Source organism: Fusarium solani, assembly GCF_023522795.1.
Source record: "Fusarium solani strain SB1 chromosome Unknown bctg00000003_1, whole genome shotgun sequence".
In the NCBI taxonomy this organism is placed as follows: Eukaryota; Fungi; Ascomycota; class Sordariomycetes; order Hypocreales; family Nectriaceae; genus Fusarium; species Fusarium solani.
In genome coordinates this window covers 2378122-2403531 of record NW_027072154.1, presented here as the reverse complement: position 1 = coordinate 2403531, position 25410 = coordinate 2378122, and the positions used below count along the sequence as shown (strand labels likewise).

Here is a 25410-nt window from a genome sequence, read left to right as displayed (position 1 = left end):
TTCCTCATTGTTGTTGTGACTGACCTCAATTGAGTGGTATGCCTGCTTAATGCATATTGCGATGTTATTGGCTCTCCATCAACGAATTTTCATCTGAGCTTCAAGGAAGCAATTTTACTAACACTCGCTCATGGAATAATGTCTATATTGTTTCGGGGCGCTCAAAGGGCCTCGAGACGTTTCAGATTACCGTCGAAATGGGGTTCTACAAGTATCGGGGTGCGGCATATTAGCGACAACGACGGCCAAGTCCCCAACCCCTTGGAGTTGATATACCCCGAAGCTCCGAACAAGGGACACTCGGATCTCGCCACGTTTCTGGCTTATGTCGAACGAACGAGTCTAGACAAGAGGACAACCGTATATCGGGGCACTCACTACGAGTACACGGCTGCCGACACGCTCTCCCAGTATGGCTTCTTCCTCAAGCGCGTGGGAGGCGCCTCGGACCGCGGCATGGACCTCCTCGGGACCTGGACACTACCTTCGACCTCGCAAACGATAAAAGTTGTTCTGCAGTGCAAGGCAGGCGTCCGGAGTGTAGGCCCAATGTATGTACGCGAACTCAAGGGCGCTTTGGCAGCAGCACCGCCTGGGTGGAGAGGCGCAGACACCTTGGGTCTGCTGGTAGCCGAGAAGCCGGCGACCAAGGGGGTGCAGCGCGACATGAACTCGGCCGAGGTGGCGCTGGGGTATATTTGTTGCTCTAAGGAAGGAGAGTTGGTGCAGCTTCTATGGAACTATAGAGCGCAGGAGATGGGGTTGGAGGGGATCTCTGTGGGCGTGCGACATGGGGTGGACGGAGAGGAGAAGAAGTTGGTGCTGATGAAGGGAGGCAAGGTTCTCCCGATGCTAGAGAAGACGACACCCGAGGAACAGGAGTCGAGCATACCTGTTGACGGTTGAAAGATGACGACACCGTCAGCGGCGCGTTCAGACTCGGGCTGTTTCCGAGATGTGCATCTGCGAAAACTCGGCTTGTGATATCAGTCAAGCGAGCAGTGCCCAGCAATCGATATTGGCAACTACACAAGACTTATGAAGCAATTAAACTCCCCTTTCCAATTCTCAACACATTCATCCTGGCACCGGGTCTTTGGAACAACGCAACAACCGCGATAACTTGGCTGAGATTCATTTTGTCTCACAACCGCCGACTGTTAGCTGCTGATAACTGGATTTATGCTTCCGAGGGACGGTTATCACGACATGCGCTTGTCATGGAAAGGGCGTTGTTCAGCATTGGGTAACGATAACGAATAAATAGTGGAGGACCAACCATGGACACTCTAGATCTGCACCCCGCAATTAAGCTTGACCTTCTCAGTTCCGGGACCGGCACCAGCTTTATCTATTCTCATCCCAATCTCGATTAATCCCCAACTCAAAACTCTATTCCGTATCATTGAGCAAAGGAAAGATGGAAACGAGGTCTAGCGGTACTCGATCACGGCATGGTCTGTCTCGTCCTGTTTGGTACGGCTACTTCCGCAAGCTGACAAGCAACAGGGTGCCTGACATGTCGGCGGAGGCATAGAAAATGCGATGAAGAAAAGCCGGCCTGCAAAGTTTGTCGAAAGACTGGCCGGGAATGCGAGTATGGCTCCGACTTGAAATGGGCCGCAGTTGGCCACGCCTCGTCGTTTACAACAAGGCACAATAAGAGGACGAGGGAGAACCGGGCCCGTCGACGTCTTGGCGACAGTTCCCAGCGATCCAGGACTCCTTCAGCCGCTTCGAACCAGCTGCGTCTAATCGACAACGAGCCCTCTACTGTGCCTCCAAACTCAACGACCAATCAGAACGGTGACCTTGGGCTGGATATGTTGATCCCGTCAGCTATGGGCCTCACACCCTGGGATGACTCTGTCCCCGAACTGGCTTGGAGTTCCTTGATTGGTGTGTCTCTTGGAGCTGATCTTCTCCCTGAACCCTTTGAGCCATCTTTCCGTGTAAACACGACGGACAACAATCAAGAAATCGAACCTGAAGTGCCAGTGACGGGTGGGGTTGGCTCAATTGTCTCAAGACCGAACCCCTGGTCAACCAAAGACTCACTGGGCCCTTTACTATCAGCAACTCTATCATCTCCCAGTGAAGAGATAGCCTATACCTACTGTATGCCTTACTCTATAATCGCTAACCCATCCTTCATTCGCTGACTTCTGTATGTAGACCTCAACCACACCTCATCGCGCATACCCGCTTACGATGGACCCCATAACCCCTACCGGAAGCTCTGCCTCGTTTCCGTGTCTTATCCGCTCCTCTTGCACACCATCCTATATGTCTCTACCGTGAGCATGTTCAACTATGGGCGAAGTGACAGCTCTCTCATTGCCAAGCACCAATCTCAGGCGTCAAGCCTGCTGCAAAACGCGACTGCGTTCCTCCGAGCAGAGAATGGCAACTCAGGCCAAGAAATGCCTGGCCAGAGCCATGCGCTGTCTGTTCTTTCCCTCAGGGAGGTCACTCTCGCAGCATATCTGATGCACATCGTGACTGAGGTCATGTCAGGCAGCCAAACTGCAGAGACATTTCTTCAGAACGCCTATCAGCTCATGGTAGAGCTGGGATATATCGAGAGTATGCCGGAGAGCTACTATGCGCGGCTCCTCGTTCATAGATTCGCAATTATCGATGTCGTCCTCGCTTTCCTGCGGCGACGAAAACCTATTGCGCCCATGAGTTTTGTTCTCTATCAACAAGATGAAGAAATGGACCAAAATGAGCCGTCTTTTCGCGAGTTGACTGGTTGCCCTCAACCGGTTCTTGCCTACCTGGCTAGGATATCCCATCTGGCCTATGACGCAGCGGCCTATCAAAGGGATGCCTCGTCACACCTGGCAGAGGCCTACCAACTTGAGACCGAAATGCGCATTTGGGGACAGAGATATCCGGTGCCGTTTGGTCCGGGAGTCGATCAAGCACGCGTGCAGATAAGCCCGGCAGACGACCGCAAGGATCTCGACACTTTAAGTGAGTGCTTCTACTGGACAGCACAGCTCTTGCTAGCGAGAAGAGTATTTCTGGATCCTACATCATCACCCAGAGTTCAGTTTCTGAGGAGACATCTGTTCATTCTCATGGATCGTCTCCCAGCGGGTTGTGGCCCAGACTCGTCACTCCCGTTCCCGTTTTATATGGCGGCGCGCGAGGCTATGACTTCCGAGGACCGCGACTGGGTTCGGACAAAACACATCGAGATGATCAATGTATATCGCGATAGATCTAGAGAGATCATGATGGGTTTGACTGAAGAGATATGGAGCAAGGCAGATGAGGCCGCAAATGGGAGTGTCTCGGGTGGGCATGGAAGCTTGGTTGTCTTGGAGAACGACATGTATATACATGTGCTGGATACGGTAGCTTCTCACTTTGTGTTTTAGATGGGAAACACAAACGGAATATCTCGGTAATCTTTAATGCTCATAATAAATGTTTATTGTAACCACAGATTCCATGTTGTTTGAGCAGTGTTCGTCATGAGAAGTCCCCCTATTCCCAATGCGGAAGTGCGTCTCGCATCCCCACCACAGGTGCATCATGAGGCCTTGAGTGTAACAAACATGACGCCTCGCTTGATTCTTAATGGCTACCAAGAGAGGGGTTTGCAGTCCACGGTAAAGTTACGATATGGGTGCTTCTTTCTTGACCGTGGCTTTAAGCCATATTAAGCAAGACTTGCCGCCTTGTGCAGGCGTGGCACATATCTTGGACGGTATGGCAAGAGGGAGGCTTATGGCTTGGGATTATATACCACTCTTCACCGATGTTAGTTGTCTAGAAAGCGAGTTGCATCCTACACTTGACCAGAAGAACCTTAACCGTCGTTTCAATTTTGCCTTCTCTCGGAGTTTTGATGGGAACTATTGCCCCTTTACACCCATCTTCCAGCTACGGTACACATTCTCGGCTGAACCTCTTTATACAATTCGAAAACGATGACGAGGGTCAAAGAAGGCAATCTCCCCTTCCAGCTTGCGGATTCCACCCTATTCCATGAGGACTCTTACGTCCACGGACAATGGGTTCCCGCAGCGTCCTCAAAGCGATTCGATGTTCTTGATCCAGGCAGTGGAAAAGTTTGGGCCACATGCCCAGACAATGGACCTCAAGACGTCGACGCAGCCATCACGTCTTCCCACAAAGCCTTTAAAGAATACAGCATCATGAACCCCCGCAAGAGAGCCCAGCTGCTTCTAGCCTGGCATGGCCTCATCAGCAATGCCCGTGACGACCTGGCCAAGCTCTTGACGTACGAGACCGGAAAGCTCCTTTCCGAGGCACACGCAGAGATTGAATACTCTCTTTGGCTTTACGTGGTGGTTTGCTGGAGAAGCAGAACGCATCCAGGGCTCCATCAGCATCCCTTCTGCCCCTAACAGGAGGGTCCTGGTGATCAAGCAGCCCATCGGCGTCTCGGTTGCTCTGGTACCGTGGAACTTCCCAGTGGCCATGATCCTCCGAAAGGCAGGCGCTGCTCTCGCGGCCGGCTGCACCATGGTTGTGAAACCGTCTCCCGAGACCCCTTTGACCTGCCTAGCCCTGGCCGACCTAGCCACGAGAGCAGGGTTCCCTGACGGTGTCTTCAATGTCCTGACAACCTCTCTCGAGAACACGCCCAGCCTCTCAGAAGCCATGTGCTTACACCCGCTGGTCAAAAAGGTGACCTTCACTGGGAGCACGAGAGTGGGTAAGATAGTCGCTGGCTTGTGCGCGCGAGGCTTGAAGAAATGCACGCTCGAGCTCGGAGGTAACTGTCCCTTCATTGTGTTTGACGATGCCGACCTTGAGCAGGCCCTAGATCAACTCATGACGTTGAAATGGAGGAATGCAGGCCAAGCTTGTATATCCGCGAATCGTGTCTACGTCCAGGCGGGCGTCTATGACAAGTTTGCAGCCATGTTTGTCGAGAAGACGAGCAAGCTTAATATCGGCCACGGCGCAGCCCCTGACACAACATTCGGCGCAGTAACAACACCCGTCGGGCTGAAGAAGGCAGAAGCACAGGTTCAAGACGCAGTTTCGCGCGGCGCTAAGCTGGCTCTTGGATCTGGAAAGCCATTCACTCCCGCTGGACAAGGAAGCGGCGGATACTTCATGGAGCCAGTTGTGCTGACCAACATGGACTCCTCCATGAAGATGAGCTGCGAGGAGACATTCGGCCCCGTATGTGGACTCTTCAAGTTTGATACGGAGGACAAAGCGATCAAGCTGGCCAACGACACGAGCATGGGCCTAGCAAGCTATGCCTTTACCAAGAACGCCGATCGTCTGTGGAGGATGTTTGAGAAGCTCGAAGCAGGCATGATTGGGCTGGTAAGTTTTCTATCCATCAGGTTACTTGAAGTGAGGCTTATTTTCTCTAGAACACTGGGAATGGTTCTGCGGCCGAGAGCCCGTTTGGTGGAATCAAGGAGAGTGGTTATGGCAAGGAGAGCGGCAAGGATGTGGCTGTTGCTGAGTATCTGATTCAAAAGACTGGGACTTGGACTATCAACTAGAATATTACATGAAAATTGTCGTTGGATATCGATATATTGGTTGATATAGTCGTTCACATGTTGCACCTCTCTGACTTACACTAAACGAGACCTCGAAGGCCTAACAGTGGATGACTGTGATATTGGCCATATTCCAACGTGATTTTTATCTTAATTGACCTTTCCCGATAGATTCAGGCTCGTATAGGAGTGCCAATAGCTTGAACCATCCGTAGTGATGTGAAGATCAAGTGTAATGTGGGCTATTGACGACAGGTAAACCTCAAAGGCTCAGCTGGAGAATCACAAGCCCCATTCCTTTGCCAGCATGTTCACGCCGAAGAATAGATTGACGAGGAGTCATTTCGGCTTAGAAATCGCCATCCAAGGACCGGGCCGGTTCATAATTATTGGCTGCGATTGCCGGCACCACCATTATCTATCTGCGAGACGGCGTCATGGTGGATTACCGCATTGGGAAGTGCGAGTCGCAGTCCCAGTGCCGAACAAGCGCCGTGAGATAGAGTCACCAAGGCTTGGGTATAAGAAGTGCCAATTGAGCATCAGACTCTTGATCAAACAATTACATATCTTCAAACTGTTTCTTTTCTACTTCTTTGTCTTCCTCGCAATGGCTCCCTCTGCTACAGATATCCTGCCCGAGGCCAGCAGGGCCTCTAACAGCGACCTCGCTCTGTCTAAGCAGACCTCGCATTATGTCGACTTGTGGTCTAAGCATATCCGAGGAGGCTTTGCTACGTTTCCTGCAAGTTGAACTGTATCGTCTTAATTCCGCTCCTCTAACTTGTCTTAGGTGGCCGTCGAGAGTGCCCAAGACCACATCATCACTGATGTGGATGGGAAGAAGTATATAGACTTCATCTCTCAGTTCGCCGTCATGAACTTTGGATACTCGCACCCTAAAATCGCCAAAGCTGCCGCTGAGCAAATTCAAAAGATGCCGCTCGTCGGCACCGCCTACATCAGCCCTCTCTATGCCAAGTTTGCAGAGCGCATCACAACGGCAAGCCCTGGCCTTTGTTCTCAATTACAATATAGTGTCTAACATGTGCAGAAATTCGGCTACGACTCTATTGCAACCATGCTCAGTGGTTCTGAAGCTGTCGAGTCCGCTGTCAAGATCGCCCGCAAGTGGGCTTACACTAAGAAGGGCATCTCAGAGGGTGAAGCCTGGATCCTCACCACTGATCAGTGTTATCATGGATTGACGCTAGCGACCATGCCTCTTTCTACCGTTGTTGCAAAGAGTAACTTTCTTCTTGGTCTATTACTATGACTCCCTCTAACTTGTTCCTCAGACTTTGGACAACACGTTCCCAATGTCGGCCCGTATGCGCCAACAAGTGGAAAGTTGATTCAGTACGGGGATGTGGAAGTGCTAGAAGAAACTTTCAAGCAAGACGGCCACAAGATCGCTGCTTTCCTAGTCGAAGCTGTTCAGGGTTGGGCTGGGTGAGTGGTTATGTCCATCGAAACGAGAGCTGGTCACTGACCTTGACCTCACCAGTACCCGCTTCCCACCAAAGGGATATCTCAAGGCTGTGCAGGATCTCTGCAACAAGTACAACGTCCTCTTCATCTGTGATGAGATCCAGTCTGGTTACGGACGAACTGGAAGGGACTTGGCCTATCAGCATGAAGAAGGCGTCCATCCAGATCTGGTCACGCTTGGAAAGGCGGTAACTGGAGGTGAGAATCTATCCGTCTGCACTTGTACTTCTGGGGGCTAATAAGATCTAGGCTTTTACCCCATGTCTGTCATTATGGGCAAGAAGGATGTGATGGATGTCCTCGGTAAGAACGAGGTCCTCTCAACCTTTGGCGCTGCCCCTGTCGCGTGCGCTGCAGCCATAGCTTCTCTTGAAGTTCTCGAGGAAGAGAAGATCTCAGAGCGCTCTCAACGCCTAGGAGAACTACTCGCCAAGACGGTCAAGAAATTGTCGCCCCCTCACGTCAAGGAACTTCGAGGAGGTGCCCTCTTCCAATCCCTTGTTCTGGATGAGTCTGTCCCTGGCGTCACCGCTCGACGAGTGGCTGCTCTGGCGGCGCTCAGGGGCGTTTTGGTGGGCATTGGAGCTGGTCGTCTGCGCTTCAGCCCGCCCATCACCATTACTGAGGAAGATCTCGTCAAGGCTATCGAGATTGTCGTACAGGCTCTGAAGGATGTTACTGCTTTGGGCGATTTCCCTGGCAGCGACTTTATCAACTAGGAGGGGTTGTTTTGATACAGGAAGACAAATTACAGCATGGCTGAATGTTTATATTGTGCGATGAAATATCTAGAACATCCTTAAGTAAGTAGTTGAGTTTCCAGGTGCAAATCCCTTATGAGTTGACATTACTCTTAGATAGCATGTTATTTTTGCAGAGATAACAAGCAAGATCGTCATGGCGTTGATATCTTATTGACTCTTAACGCCTTTCAACGCAATGTCTTCTTCTTGGTCGATTTTTCTGTCCATTTGAGTCCAACTTGAGTAACAGATCTACCGCAAAACCCATCCCTGTCACAGATACAAAATGCCGTTGGGTATTTGACAGCTCATGGAGTAAAACTGTTGGGCGCAGACTTAATTGGGTACGTGCTGGGGATGATGGTGAGAAGAGATGCGTTGCCGCAGAGAACGCGACCGTATTCTTATTAGTTCATGTTTCTAATAAAATAAATATTCTTTATGATAAAATAAACATTCGGCACCTCAACATATGAGAATTGGATACTGGATGATAAAGTCCCGTGGTGCGTATGCCTGGATGGGGTCGAGAACCCAGCGCAAGCCCACACTGGGATGGATGAGGAGGTCTCTCGGAATCAATTGAAAGACATGAATATCTAAATCATGACAGCTTATGTATAAAGCGGGGGGAATGGAACTGGCTAATGCAAGTTGCCAACAGGTCAAACAAAAAACCCCAACATCTCTGCCCTTGAGGAGGGCGACTACGTCTAGAGGGCCCTCGTCGGTATCTGCAATAGAGATATCGGCATCTTGTAAGTGGTCAGGGGTGTGCAGGTGTGGATTACCAAAGAACTATGGGTTGATCTTGGCCCTTATGCCTTCAGCGCTAATGGGAGTAGGTATATAATATGGATATAATAAGGAGGGGCGTAGGCGCTTTGTCAAATCGACGATACGCACAACTCAAACAAATGCTATATAGAATGGACCAGGCCTCTAGGTCATGGGTTTCACAATGTAACACACTGTACCTCTATTGTGTAGACTTGTCAGAAAAACAAATCGAGAATGTGGAGGGCCGTAATGCCACCTTTCACCCTGGCCCCTGGTCACCGGCGATTGCGTCGGTTCGATGACGGGAAAGGCAGCCAAAGCGTTGCCTGAACTTTTCTTTTGTGCGATCCTTCTTCAAGCGGCGATGAGTCGGCCAACTTTTGTTGCTGCTACCGTTTCTCCAGCTGCTGGAAAAGGACTTCTCGAGAGAGACGATCGATATCTGGCCACGCTTGTATCGGCCCCGTTGTGATCCATGTCCTGCAAAAGCGCGCTTGGCCCAGCGACAAGTCTCGCAGGATTTCACACATGCTGTTACTTGTACGTGGTACATCTGGCCGCCGTATATGCGGTAAGGTAACTCTGAGGACATCGTATGCGCTCCAAAAAGAGATAGAGCTGTCTTGAAGGTGCTGCAGCAACCAGCCCGACCGACACGGCCGCGATTTGGCGGCGAGATGACGGGATTGGGCCAAGACATTAATGTACTCTTGACACATGTGAGCAAGTATGACATTCTCCGAGCATCACATCGGCCAACTGGTCAGCGACGTTTCCAGTTTCTTCTTGGGCATTGAGTGTTCAGCGTCCTTCGCCAAGATCTTGTAGCGTTCACCATCCTGAAGAAGGCTACCGCCCTGTCCTGTAGGGCCAACGAGGTAAAGGGAAAAGAGCTCTTGTGCCATGTGAGGGAGACGGATGATGAATGTATTGAGCTCTTGGATTCGAGGTATTCGATGGCGTGCCACTGCAGATTTCTTCTCCGTAGGCGGCGGCGATATTATATAAAAGATACTGATGGTCTACCACCAACCGAAGAACTCGAATGGTTAGTTCGTTGTGCGGGAAGCCATCCTGTCCACTGGCAGTCAGCGAAAAGGAGTAGACCAGTGATGATCAAGGGGTTCATCAAGTATGAAGAGACATATGTCCCATGTTTGTATTCATTGAGGCTGTCATAGATGTATAGAGGAACGTAGACAGAAGAAAGATAGGGAGTAATTGCAAGGGATACATCTAGTGATAAAATTCATGGGAATAATGCGAGGACGAGTCCAAGTTATGTGCTTGGCGGGTTGGCGATTGTTGCTAATGAAACCGCGCTTTGAGGTACAGACAGACATCATTAGGGAAGGGGAGATTGTGTCTGCACCACCGAGTATGGTCGGTATTCCGGACTTGGATGAAGCCCTTACGCCTCTCCTATGCTTCCATGCCCAAGTGCCAAGTAGATGCGTTTTTATACTGCGTGTTGTGTCCCTTTGCACTACATGCAGTGTGCATATGAACGCGGAAACTCAGTTGAAAGACTTGGCGGCCCATAATCTTTGGTAGTTGCGGGCGAAGTCGGGGTTTGCGGCTGTCTGTATATATAGGCAACAGACAGCGAGGAACGACTGCTGGCAACCAATAGTTCTTTGCCTCGTGACGGCCGTTTCGAGTCCTTGCGTGACCCTCCCTCCGGGATCGCAAAAGCTAGAATGTGTTCGTCGTTCTTCGCAAGAGGGATAAGCCTCCTCGCCCTTACAATCGCTCTGGTATAGCATAGAAAGGTCCTTTCGATCCCGCTTGCGGAGATTGTCGAATCCGGAACCGTCGCCCCCAGGTAGTGGCAGGCCACCTATAGTAGCGGTAGTCATCGCAGGGCGGGGTGAGTCTCGCCTAGCATCGAGCATTCGCCTCAGTTGCCAAACGTGTCCGAGGAGAACAACCCCAGAGCTTCAGGGCGTCATCTTGGTGATATATATGAAGATTCCGGGTTTGGCGTATATCCTGGCATAGCGTCCAGCGCGAGTACGAGTGTGATCCGCTTGCTGGGACCTCTCTGAGACGGACTGTGGCCCTCCAGTCACATCCATGGAATCGAATAAAAGCCTAGGGTTCCTCTGCGTGAATGAAATTTCCCCTTAGGGTACCCTTGGGCTGGTGAACGCTGATGCGCAAGGTCACGGTAAGTCTCTGCTCTTCACAGGCGAGTATATATAAACAGCTGGAACGGCTTGCCAACTTCCGGTGTGCCACTTGAGTGTTGGCAAGACAGACCGAAAAGAGTATATAGATTCTTGAGGCTCCAAGACGCTTTCTCGCAACGGGGAAATATCAGGAGCCGCCAGGCTTCATCCATTCAGCGGCTTTTGGTCCGGTGGTTTCTGGCTGGTAAAGTCGTAGGTTGTAGTGAACTTGAGGATAACTCCGGGTCAGCTCTTCATCTTCATGTTCAGGCGTGCGAGCAATCCAACAGAAATGTTTAACCCTCTCACCATCAAGTTCTACCATGTATAGTATATGTGGATAGAACAAAAGAAGTGGCTTGATACGGACTGGGGAGGGGGTTATATACTGATTCAGGGGTTGATTGCCATCCAATTCTGAATGAGGCTGCTTGGATCTAAATACATTCACTATTCGCAAACATTTTCATCTTTTAGCTAAGAAATAAATCATAATGTGTCAAGTAATACCTAGCATTCAAACCTACGAAACTCATGCTTGGTGGAAATTGCCAACAAACTCGGGAATTCGCGGTAACGGGAGCATTCGCACACGCCCAAGCTAAGAGACACAGCATGAGAGTCAAGCAGTTCAGAGCATAGACTGTTGAAAACACCCACATCACTTCAATCATCATTGATTAAACTGATTGTACTTGATTTGAGCGCTATATCTTTTTTGCAAGACAGCAAGGCGCCCTGCTACAGCCGCGATTTGATACCCCGAGACCCAAACCACCCCCCTACCACTTACGTACAGGCCGAGCCCGAACCTTTCCAGCATCCTTCTTGGCAGCCATAGCCTTCTGGATCCCAACCTTGATTTCCCTCAGCTGGGTCTCTGGCGACTCCATGTCAGGCTTCTTAGCATCCCACGACGGCTCAAACACATCCGCAAAGTCAAAGTCGCCCTCAAGCCCAACATCCTCGTCAGGAGTCTTCACCTGAGGCTCAATGGCCGTCCCCATCCCGTGGCACTGACGACACATGCGCTCGCCGACCGGCGCGTCCCTATCCGAGCGGCATTTCCACTAGCCACCGCTCTTCTGTCGGACCGGAGTTGACCACGCAAGGCTGGGATCGTGCCATTCAAGATCCCACTTGGGTCGTGCAGGAGTGTCAGGGTTGTTAATTCTTGACTCGAGCTTTCGAATGGCGCGGAGGAGCTCGTTGAACTGATCTTGGAGCTTGAAGCTCTCGAACTTGAAGATGCTGGATTTGACGAAGATGGCGAACCAGTCAGGAACCGGGGTCGACGATTTGGCTTCGTTGTTGACGCTCGTCTTAGATTTGGGGCATAGGAATGCCTCCCAGTCAGCCGCCTCAGCAGACTCAACAGGCTCGGGAGGCGGAGGAAGTGGGAGAGAAGTTACGGGAGCGTGTAAAAGGTTCTCCTTTCGCTGCTTCCAAAACGCTTCCTGGTATACCTTCTTGCTCTCCTTCCGGATATCGTCGAACAAAGGCTGAGTAGGGTTACGACTCATGGCATGCCCATGCAGGTCAGCATCAGTGACGACATAGTCAAGGCCGGTTTTGACCTCAGGCTTCTCCTTCTCAAAGACGAACTTCTCGAATCCCTTGAGCTCGCGTAGTATAGATATCTGGTGCTCCGTCGGCGCTCGATCGGCGTGATCCCAGTTGAACATGAAGGCCGCGGCGATGGCGCCCTCAGTCTCGGCACGGTTGAGCGCCACCTTTTCCATCAGGGGCGCCAGGTCAGTCTCGAGGTTGATTATCTTGCGCTGCTGGTTCCGAGTGAGGGGTTCGATGATCTTGTGCTCTCCCTTGGCGGGGTTGTGGTCTTGTCTGCGCGATTCCTTCTCAGCCTTGGCATATCGGGCGTCGTTGATCTTGTCCCAGGTCGCGGTGAGCTTCGCGTGCTGGCGGGCGTACTTGGCATAGTCTTTGGTATATTTCTTGCTCTGCGCGGTGAGAAAGTCTTCCAGCTTGTCGCTCTGCTCAACGTATCCTCCCATGGGCTCGTCTAGGTCGACAGGTTTGGACGACTCCACAAACGTAAACGGAAACCTCTCGATGTTAGGGTATGCGTCGCGAGACGCAGGCGGGTAGATCAGTTTATACTCTAATGGCGCAAGCAGAGAAGGATCGCCAACTGGGTGAGGACCTGTGAACTGGTCCCTGAGCACCTCGCGGGCAGGGGCTCCTTGGCGCTCGAGCTCGCCGCTTTTGAAGTTTCTCAGGTCTGCGGGGGTGCTGATGACCTCAATCGATGAATGTTGGTGAGAGGAAGAGCTGGGCAGGTGGTGGTCTGTCGTTGGCCTCGCTGGCGAGACAGTGTCGGGTGTTGGGGAGAAGACGTCAGGCAGGTTGAGGTGCGTCTGCTCATTCTGGATGATGGCTTTGGGTAAGATAGGTGGAACATCCTCAGGAGTCGGAGAGAAGACATCGGGCAGTTCGAAGCGCTTCTCCTCATTCTGGATGATGGCTCTGGGCGAGATGGGTGAAGCAGCTGGAGAGCTCGGGCAGAAGACATCGAAGAAGTGGATGCGCTTCCCCTTCTCCTGGGCGTTGGCGGGCTCATCCGGCTCGACGGGGCGCTCAATGAGCAGTGATGAGGGCGGTCGGATACAGGAAAGCGAGGACTCGCTGCGGCCGAGGTCCATTATTGTATACCGCCTGGCAAACTTAGCCAAGGAGATGAGGTTTGAACGAAAGGTGATCAAGCTGTGAGCGTGCTTGAAGTGATCTCTTGGAGAAGGTTGAGTAGCTTCAAAGAGAAGAGGCAGAAAGAGAAAAAGGCTCACGCATCAAGTCTCAAAGCAAAGAAGTGCCAGGGCAGTGACAGAGACCGCCGCAGTCAGGTTCGTGAACACACCAGCTGCCATCACTGCCATGGCAGTTCCCGCCAGCCTCGGTCGGAGCTGACCAACTTCCCCCTCATTGGTGTTGCTCCATCGTCTGTGAATCACACGCCAGAGGAGTAAAGAAGAGGGGGTGATCTCGATGACTGGGAGATACAGGCGTCTGCTCCCTTTTATTCAGCCCCTTGACTCCTTTTGTTTGCTCGACTTCGGACATGAGCGATGTCCTTTGTGAATCCCCCCTTGTTCGGCGAGCCCGGTCTATACACGTTTGATGGGATGGTTAGAATGAGATGAATGCAGTCTTTCATGTGAGTAGGTCTCTCAAGCTCGTGGCTTGAGTTGCTCGCAGCTATACAAGGAGGTGATACATGCTAAATCCTTCATCAAGTCCCGAGATTCTATACCGGCTTCCAGAGGACAATCTCCAAAAACCGCCTGATGCACAAGCACCAAAAAGTGATCCAGCCAAACGCCCTTTTCTATAATGTTGTACATGTCTTGTTACATAGCTGACGAATAGCAGCTCCTTCCGGCCCATGACCCCGTCAGACGGCCACAGGTCCGACACTGACATGCTCGCGGAGCCTCTTGGTCTCTGCCGCCACTCTTTGCCGAGCTTGCTTCTTCTGTTCCGCTTCGATCTTTGCAAACTGACCACGGGCGCCGTGCTTGAGCTTGGTGATCATGTCAGCCGCCTTGCCCTTTGTCAGGTCGTCGACAGTCAGGGGCTTGGCCTTGCCGCGGAGTTTGTTGATGAAGTCGACCTGCCCCTTTGTGGGAGGCAGTGAACGCCATCTCTGGTAGCGGTGAATAAAGGTGTGAGGGAATGCCTTTGCAGCGAAGCTGTCCGCCCCGTGCACAGCGTCGGTGAATGTTGCGGCGGTGAGGATCTCTCTTGGCATTGCATAAGGTGACTTTGCCATACCAGGAGGAAGCGCACGCACTTCGACGGCTCGAAAGATGGGCTCAGATGCCTTGATTCGTTCACTAATCTTTTCGATCCTGATGTAGGAGCCGTTTGGAGCCGACAGCACAAACTTTTCCTCTCCCGCTTGGACCCAAGCGTATTTGCTGATGGCACGAATGTGCTTCTCGCCTGATGTGTCAGCGATGAGGTCCAACACGGACGAGTAGTCGGTGAACGTGACTGAGTCAGGGGAGTTTGGGCCGCCAGATGTTTGGTAGGAGAGAGACATCTGAGAGTCCACGTGTTCTACATCTTGAGACTCCTTGATCTTTCTTAGATCTTTCACTGTTGCTCTCTCAACCAACACGTTTGGATCAAGACCAAACAGCGTAGGAGTTGTCACGATTCCAGTGTCCAGGCTCGACACGAGATCGATAACATGGCAATTCTTCTTCCCGGGATGCAATCGCATTCCTCTTCCAATCATCTGAACAAGGAGGTTGCGTGACCTGGTTGGTCTGCCCAGGATGATGCAGTCAATATTCGGAATGTCAGTGCCCTCGGTGAAGACGCCGCAGTTGACCAGCACAGGGAACTCGCCGTTCCTGAAAGCATCAAGAGTCTCGCCTCTCTCAACCTTGGGAGTATCACCGGTGACATATCTCGCGTCAAACCCATGTTTTCGGAACCGTTCAGTCAACTCGACGACATGGGCCACATCGACGCAGAAGACCAATGTCGACTTCCTCCCAGGAGCTTTGGCCATCCAGCTGCGCACAGTGATGTCGTTGATTTCGTCCGTGTTGACGGCCTTGGACAGCTCACCAGGCTGATAATCGCCAAATGCGCCTTTCTTCACCTTTGATAGGTTGGCGTGGGATTCAACGGTCGTGAAAATGACATCCGAGAGCCATTTCTTAGAGATCATGTCCACATAATCCTTGTGATAGACAATCTCATCAATGGCTGCACCAATTCTAACTCCATCAAATCGTGAAAAGGTAGCAGACACACCAACCAGGTTTGGAGAGTTGTCCCGCTTCTCTTCAAGCCCAAAGTGGCCCAGGGTCTTGAGATAACCTGGCGCAACAATATGATGGGCTTCATCAACAAGCACTAGCTTGAACCGGGAGGGATTGAACTTTCTCAGTCGGTCCTGTGATGTTATGCTCCGTACGCTGGCAACAGTAATATCGGCTGTTCCCGTGGCGTGTACATTGCCCATCTCAATCTCGATAGTCTTGTTTGGATACGCGCGCTGACAGTGATGGGCTGCTTGCTCAACGAGCTCTCGACGATGCGCCAAGATCAAGGTTTGCGTCGCATCCTTGGATATTGGCCGGATCTTGTCGATGAGTTGTGTAAAGATGACCTTGTACTTGTGAGTTGAAGGACTTTCACGATGTGAATTCAACATACCGTCTTGCCACTACCAGTAGCCAACGATATTCCTACTCTCTTATGACCCTGTTTCAATGAATCCAGAACCGATAAGATGCATTCCTCCTGATAATCTCGAAGCTTCAGCTTGGGCTTCTTATGAGCCACAGTCGATGCGAATGCCTTCAAAGCCAAGGGAGTGGCCGCGAATGCGCCCATCCCGGTACGTGGACGGAAAAGACATTTTGAAACAAATTGTAGCATTGTACATGATGAGAAACGCAACGCGGAAAACGTTGAGCCTGATGCAATGTGATTGATGAAAATTGGTGATGCAGAGGTTGATGCTGGCGCAGGATTAGTAATCGGATTGAAATCTTCTAGCCAATGATGCTTGAGGGCCCTCACCTTTTTAGTTTTACTTTGAACGCCGTGAAGCATGGGTTGAAGCCCAGCTTCTTCAACTTTTACAAGTTCCAATCTTCTTCCATTCTTCACTGGCCTTGCATTCACTCCCAGGTCGGAACTCGCCCTAGTCCCGCCGTTGCTATCATGTTTTCGCCTTCTCACAATCTTCGACATACAAGGAACGAGGGAGCATGGAGCCGGGAACCGACTATGATCCCCTCGCTGAGGAGGGACCTGACATGGGCGACGCTGAGCTGAGGGCCCAAGTCGCACAAGGTTTACTTGGAGAATACGGCCAAGGAGACAGCGATGCCTCTGGTAGCATATACAGCGGCGACGAAATCGATGCAGGCGAGGACAATCAACAGTCATCACTCAAGCGCCCAGCAGAGGAGGACCCGGTACCTCGTGTTTTCAAGCGGCATAAAGGAGTTCTGAACACCGACTATCTGAACCTTCTCAACATCGACATTAAGGATGCGGCGCAGCGGGTTTGTGTCGTTGATGAAGAGGGCGTCCTCGACGCAAGCCAAATCGGCCTCACACTGTGGTCCACTCTAGAAAAGAAACTCTTCTTTGAGGCTCTCGCACGCCTAGGACAAGGGGATCTGCCCGGGATTGCCTCGCGCATAGGCACAAAGAGCGAGGTCGAGGTAAATCATTACCTCCACGTGCTGCAGAGGGCGCAGCTTCTAAGGCAACGAGAAGTCAGACGTTCGGCCATCGAATTCCCCGAGCACCCTGCAGCAATCGAGCTCAGCCAGCAGTGCTGCCATGCTCTGGAAGAAGCTGCCGACGCCATATCTGTCCGCCAGGAGCGCAAAGAAGAGCAACGGGAAGAGAGCAAATGGGGAGAGTGCTGGGACATTACCCCCCAAGTCGCCCGCCAACTTGACAATGGCGAGAATCCTGAGGGTCAAAACCTGCCCTTCTCTACCCTTTTCCATCTTCATACCTGGCTGGGGCTTTCTGAGCGCATCTTTATGAACTCTTCCATTCCTAGCGAGAATTGGAACTTTATCGACGACAGCCCTCCCTCAATATGGGCGACGACATTCGAGGACTTCCACTCTTTGACAGTCTCCATAACCAGAAGAATTGTCCAAGCAACCATCTTTCTCAGCATGTCCAGGATCCGAGCCAAGAGGGAAGTCATGCCCTCAACCCGCGACATCATCAGGGTGGAGGATGTCGAAACTGCAGTTGCCTCGCTAGGCCTAAAACGAAACTCTCTGAGGTTCTGGAACAAGTGTGCCCGAAGACTTCGGCTCGAGGTATACAACGAACTACCTGACCGGGACGAAGAGGCAGATCAGGAAGCTCTTAGCTACGATCAAATTGAGAGCGACTTGCCCGGACGCGAAGAAAAGGCGAAAAGGGCACTCGAGCCAAGTATGGTCGAAGATCTTTCGGATCTCTCCGACGAGGAGGTAATAGACGACTCGGACTTTGAGACGGCAATGATTGCATCACGCGAGGAAGAAGCCGCCATCAACCGAGAAGCCATGGAAATCCTGCAGTTCTCCGCCGCCGACTTCCCAGAGACATACCGCAAAAAGGAGTCCCTCAAGAACCGCATCGCGACAGAGAGACGGCAGGAGCAGTACGCCGAGGAGCGTGACCAGCACGTGAACCGGCAGGCCGAGGCCGAGATGTGGGATCTCCTGCAGAAGAAGCCGCCGATCGAGATGCCCAAGATGTATCAGCCGGGCTCGACGCAGCGGACGACACTCGATGTAGAGAGCATCTTTCCCATAGGACGGGATTGGAGGACCCAGACGAGATACCGCAGTGAGTGGGAGAGCAAATAGACGTCGTAAGACCAGACATGTACAAGCATTTAACAGGCCATGTCCATACAACTAGACGAAGCATCTACAGTAATCGTTACATATTCATGAATTCCATTGCTTAAGGGTATCTAAACCATAACATCCCGCCACCAAGATGCAGAACCACAACTTCAGCCTCACCGTCTTCTCCGTGCCCTCGCCCTTGTCTTTGCGGGCGCAGACTTTTGTCCCTTCTTGGCACCTCTCGTCGCTTTCGAGACAGGTGTTCCGCCCTCTTCGACGCTCCCTTCTTCCTCCTCGCTCGATGAGCTCGAGCTGCCTTCCTCTGCTTCCTCTTCCTCTGTTGTCTCGGCCTTTTCCTGCTTCTCAGCCTTGGTCTGCGTCGCGCCCTTCTTCTTCTGTCTTGATCCTCGCTTTGTCTTTGGTGCTGGCGATGGTGCGTCCGTTCCCTCTTCAGTGTCCTCCACCGAAGTACCTCTAGTCTTGGTGTCACCTCGCTTTCGCTTCTTGGCTGGGGACGACGGTGCTGGTGAGAGATCGAGTTGCGCAGGTGATGTAGGCGCTTCGCTGGGATCGGCATGTGCGCGCTGCATCATGGCGTCAAAGAATTGTGCTCTAGGGAGCGAAAACTCGACATATCGATCCTCCGTTTCGTCTTCGTCAAAGTTCTCCCGCTCGTCGATGACTTCGAGGTTGTAGTATGTCCGCAGCTTCTGCCAGATGTAGGGGATGCGCGTGTGCGGGTATAGATCGGGGTCGAAGCCGTGATTCCGCAGGTGCTCTGAGATTGCTATCATTCGAAAATGCCTGTGCATCCCTACAGACAGCTGTTAGAGGATGTTAAAAAGGTTGGAGATGGAAACTAACCGGCTGGCTTCCAACGAATGACGCCCTTGAATAGAGAAGCGACTTGATCATCCGTCCAGTGGTCGTTGAAATCGTTGTCGGGCTCCTTTTGTTCGGCGGCTTCCTCTTGATCGCCGGCCTGGGGAGTATCCACGTCCATTGCGTCGTCGTCGCGCGCAGGCGTTGGCGTCGCCGCAGTCTGGGTGCTGGCGCGGGCACGCTTTCTAGGCGCCATTGTGATTGAGCTGTGACGAGTAGAGAGGATAGAATGTATCTGGGTCAAAGAATTCGGCGGAAGGGCTCTCAAATGTCTCGGTTTTCGGTGGTGATGCTAGAGATGCTGCAGGAAATCCATGCAATGGAGAGTTGAAGGATTCAAGCTCTGTTTGATCATGAGCTGCCCTCCACAAGGTGTGGCGTGAATGACCCGCGATTCGCTGGCGCCGTGTTCTGGAAGGAGCTCAGCTCAGCTCCAGTGCATCCTTAGCGCGAAAGGCGCTGTAACGCGTCGCGGGGCCGCCGAATTCGCGTAAATTGACCGCCCGAACCAATGGACCTCATGCGCAACAGCTCAACCCAACCATGCACTCCACACGACCTTCGTCTTGGACGATGCTGGATTGTTTGCTCGAAACAACATAGCAGTCATGGCTGAACTTGATGATCTATCAGCTGTTTTTGATGTCCCCGACTTATGGAAGAGGTCAAAATGGCACGCGCAGCTAAACGACGATCTTGACGGACCGAATCCTTCTTCTCACCCAGTCTCAAAAGTCGTGCCCCTCTTATCATCTCCAACTTTAACTATGCTAATAAATTATTCAGACGATCTAGACTCTGATTTATTGCAATTATCATCCATAGCCGTCGAGAAGAATGGCTTCTTCCAGCTACCGTCCCTACAGCCTGAAGAGGCTGAGCCCGAAGTCACCACCTCCTCCAACGATGTCCCGACCCCCAAAGAGACCATCCATGATGCGGAGCCGACGGACGATTTATGGATAGGTATTGCCGAGCCGGAAGCAAAAGCTGCCGAGCACAAGACTTGGGATGGCTTTATAGCCGGTGGAGCAACAGTTGGTCAACCACATATGGTAACCGAAGCTGGTGCTGGTGTCTACGATGCCCTCCTGACGTGGTCGATGGACCCTCTGGAACTCAAGAACTCCGACATACCTATTATCGATACCAAGGCCTACTTCACCTCCCTACTTGCTCTGGCACTTGGGCAAGAGTCGGTTTTCTTCTTCAGGCCAGACAAGGGACGCTCTCTGGCGCCAGCATTACCCAACATGCGTGTTTCGGGGTATTCGAGAGATGTCCTCGAAGGGTTAGAGAAGCAGTGTCACAAATGTGGTTTGATGTTCTTGGAACTTCAATCCTTTGTCCAAACCACATATTCAAAGCGTACTAATCGGTGTGGTGTTGCTTTGGCTGGTGCCCTTAATCAGGTCCTCAAGGATGTCCAGCAGCATGTGGCGGTATCTGGTCAGAATCCCCGATCACTCTTGGAACTGCAGTCGACAGTCAAAGGGCTGTTAGCAATCCTGGCCCCCTTTCGCAGACTTACATCCAAATTTCGCAAGGGCTACACGGACGAGCACGTCCTCTCTTACGTATTTCACGAAGCTTATTCGGTTGATTACGGCGAGGAGCAACTACGTGGGATCATGCGTGAGGTTTTACAAAGAGTCTCACAGCCATGGATTGAGTTCCTAGAGGAATGGATTGGAACCAAGCGGGAAGAGGGTCTCCCACTAACAAAAGCCAACGTTGGTGAGAGCAAGGGATTCATCAAGGTCGACAAGGAGAAATACATGGATGACTTTGGTCAAGAGGTGGAAGATGTTGATTTCCGCTTGGACGAGAACAAGATGCCTCACTTTATGCCATACGACATCGCCAAGTCCATCTTTGAGACGGGCAAGAATCTGCGGTTCATTAGGACATGCCACCCAGAACACCCCTTGGCGACGCCGAATATCCTCGACGTGACTCGGCCTCCCAAGGTCGGCTGGCTTTACGATTGGGACGCCATTCACGAACTCGAGGCTCGGGTCAACGAGTACCGGGCTAATCTCTTCGAGGCGGTTCAAAAGGCCAGGACGCATCAAGAACCAGACCAGCATGAGCAGGATCTCCTGAAGCGTTACATGCTTCCGGTAGCTTCCGGGGCCGAGCTACAATACCATGGTATCGAAGCGGACCAAATGGAACAGCGACTCTTGGCGTCCATTGAGCAATTCAACCAGCCTCTGCCAGATCATGGGGCCGAGGATTCTCTGAGCCAAGTTGTCCGCCAAAGGCTGTCTGGGGCCTATCGACCTCCCGCCCAACGTCCTGATTTTGCACCTCACTGGTCACTACTCCCAGTGTTGTCCTTCGGTGGTATTGCTTCAGCCCAATCCCATGTGGTCAACCAAGAGAGTCTGCGACTTCTGTTTAGCAACCATGACTTGCGCAGTCACCTCAAGATGCATCGCGACTTCCACATGTTTGGAAACGGGTTATTTGTCAGTCGCTTATCACACGCCTTGTTCGACCCTGAGTTGGAGACAGCTGAACGACAAGCTGGAGTCGCACGACAGGGTGGTGTCATGGGCCTTCGTCTTGGAGGTCGAGACACTTGGCCCCCAGCGAGCTCTGAGCTGCGGCTCGCGCTGATGGGCGTATTAGCCGAGAGCTTTACATCCGACAATGGCTTTTCCAAGGAAAGGTTGACCAGCATATCCAGGGACTCAGCCGAACTACCAGGAGACCTAAGCTTTGGTGTGCGAGATCTGTCAGAAGAGGAGATTGAGAAGTGCATGAATCCGGATTCTCTAGAGGCTCTCGACTTTCTCCGCTTGTCCTACAAGGCACCAGGTCCCCTGTCCAGCATCATCACGCCAGTCATCTTGACACAATATGATCGCATCTTCAAGTTTCTGTTAAGAATCCTGAGGATGCTGTATGTAATCAACCAGCTCTTCCGGGACGTCAACTCCAGAACGACCCATTGGTACGACCCTGAGGACATCTCGTATCGATTTGCTCGAGAGGCACATCACTTTGTCTCCGGCATCACTTCATTCTTTTTCGATTCGGGCATTGCTATCCCTTGGCAAGCTTTCGAAGTCAAGCTGGATAAGATTGAGTCAGATCTGAACAACCCAGACCTCAGCAGCAACCCAGAAACGGTGGAGAGTCCTGACAGGCTTCGAGAATTTCACTCGCGAGTCCTAGACCGGATTATGCTTTCTCTTTTCCTCCGAAAGAGACAACAGCCAGTCTTGAAGCTTCTCGATGAAATATTTGTCTCTCTACTGGCGTATTCCAAGTTCTCTCGAATGAAAGCCATGGGGATAGGCCCAGACACAAGCCCTGAAGAAACTCGAGAGGAGATTAAGCGACTCTACAAGAACTTCAAGACCAAGGTTCAAATTTTTGCGACGGTCTGTCGAGCATTGACAGAAAAGAGTCGATCTACAAGCAACAAGGTGTCGGACGACTTGGGACTGAAGCAGGAGGGCATTGGAGAAGATCACATGGTGGCCCAGCTTCTGATGAAACTGGAGATGAACGACTATTACACCAAAGGCTAGGATCGACTAGAGAAGAAATTATGCATAATATATTTCGACGTCTGTTGTCATGCCTTTGTGATACACCAGATGCAATGTACCCCGCCATACTGTCAGTGGAGGAGGCCCGCCAAGACTGCCCCTCATCGCGTCCCCACGCGCGGCTCCAATTTATCATGAGCATAGTAAACAAGCAACCCAACATCCATCATAGCGACTTGGACAACCGCTGAGTATTACAACCATGTCTCGACCAAGCAACGCAGCTCGTAATCTGTCATTGACAGAGGAGCTTGAGAGGCTGGAACAATCCATCACCCTCACTCTCCAAGGTACTAATTGCCCTTGTTGTATCTCGTTGGGTGCTAACCTGGGCAGAAATCGATCACAACTTCAGCAAGTCGCATCGCATCGTGACCACAAGCATCCTCCCCCTAGTCGAGCAATATGGAGAACATTCGCGCGCCGTATGGGAGGCGTCAAAGGTAGAGCAGATCTCCTTCAATGAAAGACGCCCAAAGCTAACAGCGCCCAGTTCTGGAAACAGTTCTTCGAGGCCTCGGCCAACGTTTCCCTCTCCGGCTACGAAGAGCTTGCGAACGATGACGAGACGACCAACGTGGAAGAGAGCACGGCCATGAGGGAGGATACCACCGCAGACTATACCGCCCAGCATGATGATGATATGACGGCCACAACCGGTGCCGAGCATTCCACCTTCCACGCCGACGACTCTCTCCTCGATGATGCCGAGCTCTCGGGCAGCACTCCCCGGCCACCAGCGTCCAAGACCAGGACGCGCTTCTCGGATATGCAGTCGCCGTATGAAACCATGAAGCGAGAGATGCAGGATGAGGAGGATGAGACGACTGTGCTGCAAGATAATGAGGACTCGACCGTCTTATTCGCCCAGCACACCGCCAGACTTCCAGACATGGCCATGACGCCACTGAACAAGTTTGACGACGATCATACAATCGAGCAATCGGCGCAAGCGAACAAGGATCCCCTGCTCCATCGCCTCCTCGACAAGAACTACCGCATCCAGGCCACACCACACAAACCCGCCTATCGCATCTCCCCCTCAAGAGCAACCAGCCCAAGAAGGAGACCCCCACGTGGAAGGACGACTCTCCCGGCTCGTCCCCCGAGATGGCGGTGCCCACCCTCCGCAGCGAGGCATTCATGTCGCCGTACAAGAGTAACGCCCGGCAGCGCCTCGCAGCAGCCACACAGGGTCCCAGAACCCCTGGCGTCAGCGTGCAGACGCCAGCGACGGCCAGAAAGACGCGAGATGTGTTTGCTGAAGAAAGTACTATTGCTAGTGGAAAGAAGAAGTACGAGATTGACTGGGAGAGCGACGAGGAGGATGAGGACATTGATCTTTACGCTGGCATGAGTCCGCCCAAGACGATCCAGTTTGCCCTACCCCCATCTAAGCTTTTACAGACACCCGGTAAGTTGCTCAAAGTATCCTATCACAAGACCACCATGGCTAACTTGTATCTCAGCACGAGAAGCCAGCCAGAGAATTGTTGGCGATATTCTCCTGGATGCCGGCGTTGACCCAAACTCATCTGAGTACAGCCCTACCATGGTCAAGATGAACGAGGATATTCTCAACGACAGCTTCTAAGCGTGGTTGCGAAGTCGCAAATAATATGATTCAAATTTAACTAAAGACTGCCAATGCCAGTCTTGTTCATGTGAATGGTAACCGTCGCTCACTCTCTCCAAGTCACATTGACTGGTGAACTTTAACCCAAAGTCCCCAAAATATCCAACGCTGGGCCGTTTCTTAGAACGGCCCTTTTAAATACAATGTCATGACGCCTTCGTGGCCACGCCAAGCCCCCCTTAAGTGACCTTTTTCAAGTGACCTTTTCCAAGACTACCGTTTACATGCTAAAGCGGATTTGTGATCGCAAAGCCTGCTCCTGTAGCTTCTGAACGTCGATCTCGGTCTCCTTCTTCTGCTTTTGTTGCTTTTCCTTCTTGTCCTTCTTGACTAGAGGCGCGGTTGAGGAAAAGGTGGCAATGGAAGCTGTCTCGGGGTCGGCAGCCTTGGAGCTGGTATACTGGTCTGAAGATGGGTTCATGTTGGCTAAGATTAAGAGTCAGCATACGCTCGAGCTTAGCTTGTGTGAATCCTTACTGCTTGTGGTAGGGTTCGACATGTTGTAAAGTTGTTTGGGTATGGATTGGTTGATGGTTATGAACAAGATTTGGCTGAGAGTCAATTGAGTTTAAGAGTGTAAGTGTTTGTGATTGTTGTTATGGTTGAATAGTGTACGACTGAATGAAGTCTACAAGATGCTTCATGCCCATCTCTTTATACTTGAAGCCTGAGACCTTAAACGACCGCTGCTCTAGCACATCTGCAACTCCTATCCAAAACAGACATGAAAAAACTCAATTGCGGGAATTGTCTTGCGTAGCAGTATTGTCACCTCTCAGAGATTGCGTGAGTCATGACGAAAGCCTGATCATCAAGGCCACGCCGAAGGCAACAAGGCAAGCCACACCATCGTAAGCATCTCACAACGGAGCGGACGAATACACAGATGCCTACGTACAAGGCTGACGACAAGGAGGTGTAAGCGAGACACGCAGGATATGCACGAGACCCTCCTCAATAGGTAGACGAGCGGTGCGTGTGCGTGAGGGCGGCATTACAGTAGAGCATGCGGGGGATAGGATGCAGGGACGTCAGATCCTCTAGCCAACTATGACCACGCGTTCTTTAGCGGGAGTCATAGCTGCTTGTTGCTCATGATGCTAAAATTGTCGACTCATATGGTCCCCAGGAGTTGTTGCAATGGGTTTAGCTCGAAATCCTTGGGGTCGGATGATTACATGCGACCTTTTGAGTGACGATCCGAGTTACTGTCTCTCTCAGCCATAAGCCAGTTCGGAAACAGTCTTCGGACTAAAGTCCAATAATAGAAATCTCACAA

The 25410-nt window shown here is 51.7% G+C and overlaps 13 protein-coding genes across 13 annotated transcripts; 8 read left to right on the top strand and 5 right to left on the bottom strand.

Annotated features, from left to right (window-relative positions):
• Positions 1–138: 138 nt before the first annotated feature.
• Positions 139–906, top strand: MRS44_006320 (uncharacterized protein; the record flags this gene model as incomplete). Its single annotated transcript, XM_046274636.2, has 1 exon — positions 139–906. The coding sequence occupies one exon, from the start codon at positions 139–141 to the stop codon at positions 904–906; it is 768 nt and encodes a 255-aa protein (XP_046140087.1).
• Positions 907–1420: 514 nt separating this feature from the next.
• Positions 1421–3389, top strand: MRS44_006319 (uncharacterized protein; the record flags this gene model as incomplete). Its single annotated transcript, XM_046274637.2, has 3 exons — positions 1421–1457; positions 1510–2118; positions 2176–3389. The coding sequence occupies 3 exons, from the start codon at positions 1421–1423 to the stop codon at positions 3387–3389; spliced, it is 1860 nt and encodes a 619-aa protein (XP_046140088.2).
• Positions 3390–3944: 555 nt separating this feature from the next.
• MRS44_006318 (uncharacterized protein) lies at positions 3945–5507 on the top strand (the record flags this gene model as incomplete). Its single annotated transcript, XM_065621720.1, has 3 exons — positions 3945–4258; positions 4389–5322; positions 5373–5507. 3 exons carry the CDS (start codon positions 3945–3947, stop codon positions 5505–5507), a joined length of 1383 nt encoding a protein of 460 aa, XP_065477792.1.
• Positions 5508–6117: 610 nt separating this feature from the next.
• MRS44_006317 (uncharacterized protein) lies at positions 6118–6552 on the top strand (the record flags this gene model as incomplete). The annotated part of the gene is made up of 2 exons (XM_065621719.1): positions 6118–6204; positions 6301–6552. 2 exons carry the CDS (start codon positions 6118–6120, stop codon positions 6550–6552), a joined length of 339 nt encoding a protein of 112 aa, XP_065477791.1.
• Positions 6553–6588: 36 nt separating this feature from the next.
• Positions 6589–7717, top strand: MRS44_006316 (uncharacterized protein; the record flags this gene model as incomplete). The annotated part of the gene is made up of 4 exons (XM_046278131.2): positions 6589–6754; positions 6806–6959; positions 7015–7196; positions 7248–7717. 4 exons carry the CDS (start codon positions 6589–6591, stop codon positions 7715–7717), a joined length of 972 nt encoding a protein of 323 aa, XP_046140090.2.
• Positions 7718–10840: 3123 nt separating this feature from the next.
• Positions 10841–11699, bottom strand: MRS44_006315 (uncharacterized protein; the record flags this gene model as incomplete). Its single annotated transcript, XM_065621718.1, has 2 exons — positions 10841–11010; positions 11486–11699. The coding sequence occupies 2 exons, from the start codon at positions 11697–11699 to the stop codon at positions 10841–10843; spliced, it is 384 nt and encodes a 127-aa protein (XP_065477790.1).
• Positions 11700–11762: 63 nt separating this feature from the next.
• Positions 11763–13355, bottom strand: MRS44_006314 (uncharacterized protein; the record flags this gene model as incomplete). The annotated part of the gene is made up of 1 exon (XM_065621717.1): positions 11763–13355. One exon carries the CDS (start codon positions 13353–13355, stop codon positions 11763–11765), a length of 1593 nt encoding a protein of 530 aa, XP_065477789.1.
• A 746-nt stretch (positions 13356–14101) lies between these two features.
• On the bottom strand, positions 14102–16062 carry MRS44_006313 (uncharacterized protein; the record flags this gene model as incomplete). The annotated part of the gene is made up of 2 exons (XM_046278132.2): positions 14102–15835; positions 15883–16062. 2 exons carry the CDS (start codon positions 16060–16062, stop codon positions 14102–14104), a joined length of 1914 nt encoding a protein of 637 aa, XP_046140092.2.
• Positions 16063–16442: 380 nt separating this feature from the next.
• Positions 16443–18062, top strand: MRS44_006312 (uncharacterized protein; the record flags this gene model as incomplete). Its single annotated transcript, XM_046274638.2, has 1 exon — positions 16443–18062. One exon carries the CDS (start codon positions 16443–16445, stop codon positions 18060–18062), a length of 1620 nt encoding a protein of 539 aa, XP_046140093.2.
• A 158-nt stretch (positions 18063–18220) lies between these two features.
• MRS44_006311 (uncharacterized protein) lies at positions 18221–19125 on the bottom strand (the record flags this gene model as incomplete). The annotated part of the gene is made up of 2 exons (XM_046268165.2): positions 18221–18861; positions 18912–19125. The coding sequence occupies 2 exons, from the start codon at positions 19123–19125 to the stop codon at positions 18221–18223; spliced, it is 855 nt and encodes a 284-aa protein (XP_046140094.1).
• Positions 19126–19537: 412 nt separating this feature from the next.
• MRS44_006310 (uncharacterized protein) lies at positions 19538–22474 on the top strand (the record flags this gene model as incomplete). Its single annotated transcript, XM_065621716.1, has 1 exon — positions 19538–22474. The coding sequence occupies one exon, from the start codon at positions 19538–19540 to the stop codon at positions 22472–22474; it is 2937 nt and encodes a 978-aa protein (XP_065477788.1).
• Positions 22475–22697: 223 nt separating this feature from the next.
• MRS44_006309 (uncharacterized protein) lies at positions 22698–24089 on the top strand (the record flags this gene model as incomplete). The annotated part of the gene is made up of 5 exons (XM_065621715.1): positions 22698–22785; positions 22832–22938; positions 22989–23410; positions 23449–23909; positions 23965–24089. The coding sequence occupies 5 exons, from the start codon at positions 22698–22700 to the stop codon at positions 24087–24089; spliced, it is 1203 nt and encodes a 400-aa protein (XP_065477787.1).
• A 262-nt stretch (positions 24090–24351) lies between these two features.
• Positions 24352–24630, bottom strand: MRS44_006308 (uncharacterized protein; the record flags this gene model as incomplete). Its single annotated transcript, XM_046268168.2, has 2 exons — positions 24352–24557; positions 24609–24630. The coding sequence occupies 2 exons, from the start codon at positions 24628–24630 to the stop codon at positions 24352–24354; spliced, it is 228 nt and encodes a 75-aa protein (XP_046140097.1).
• Between the last annotated feature and the right edge of the window lie 780 nt (positions 24631–25410).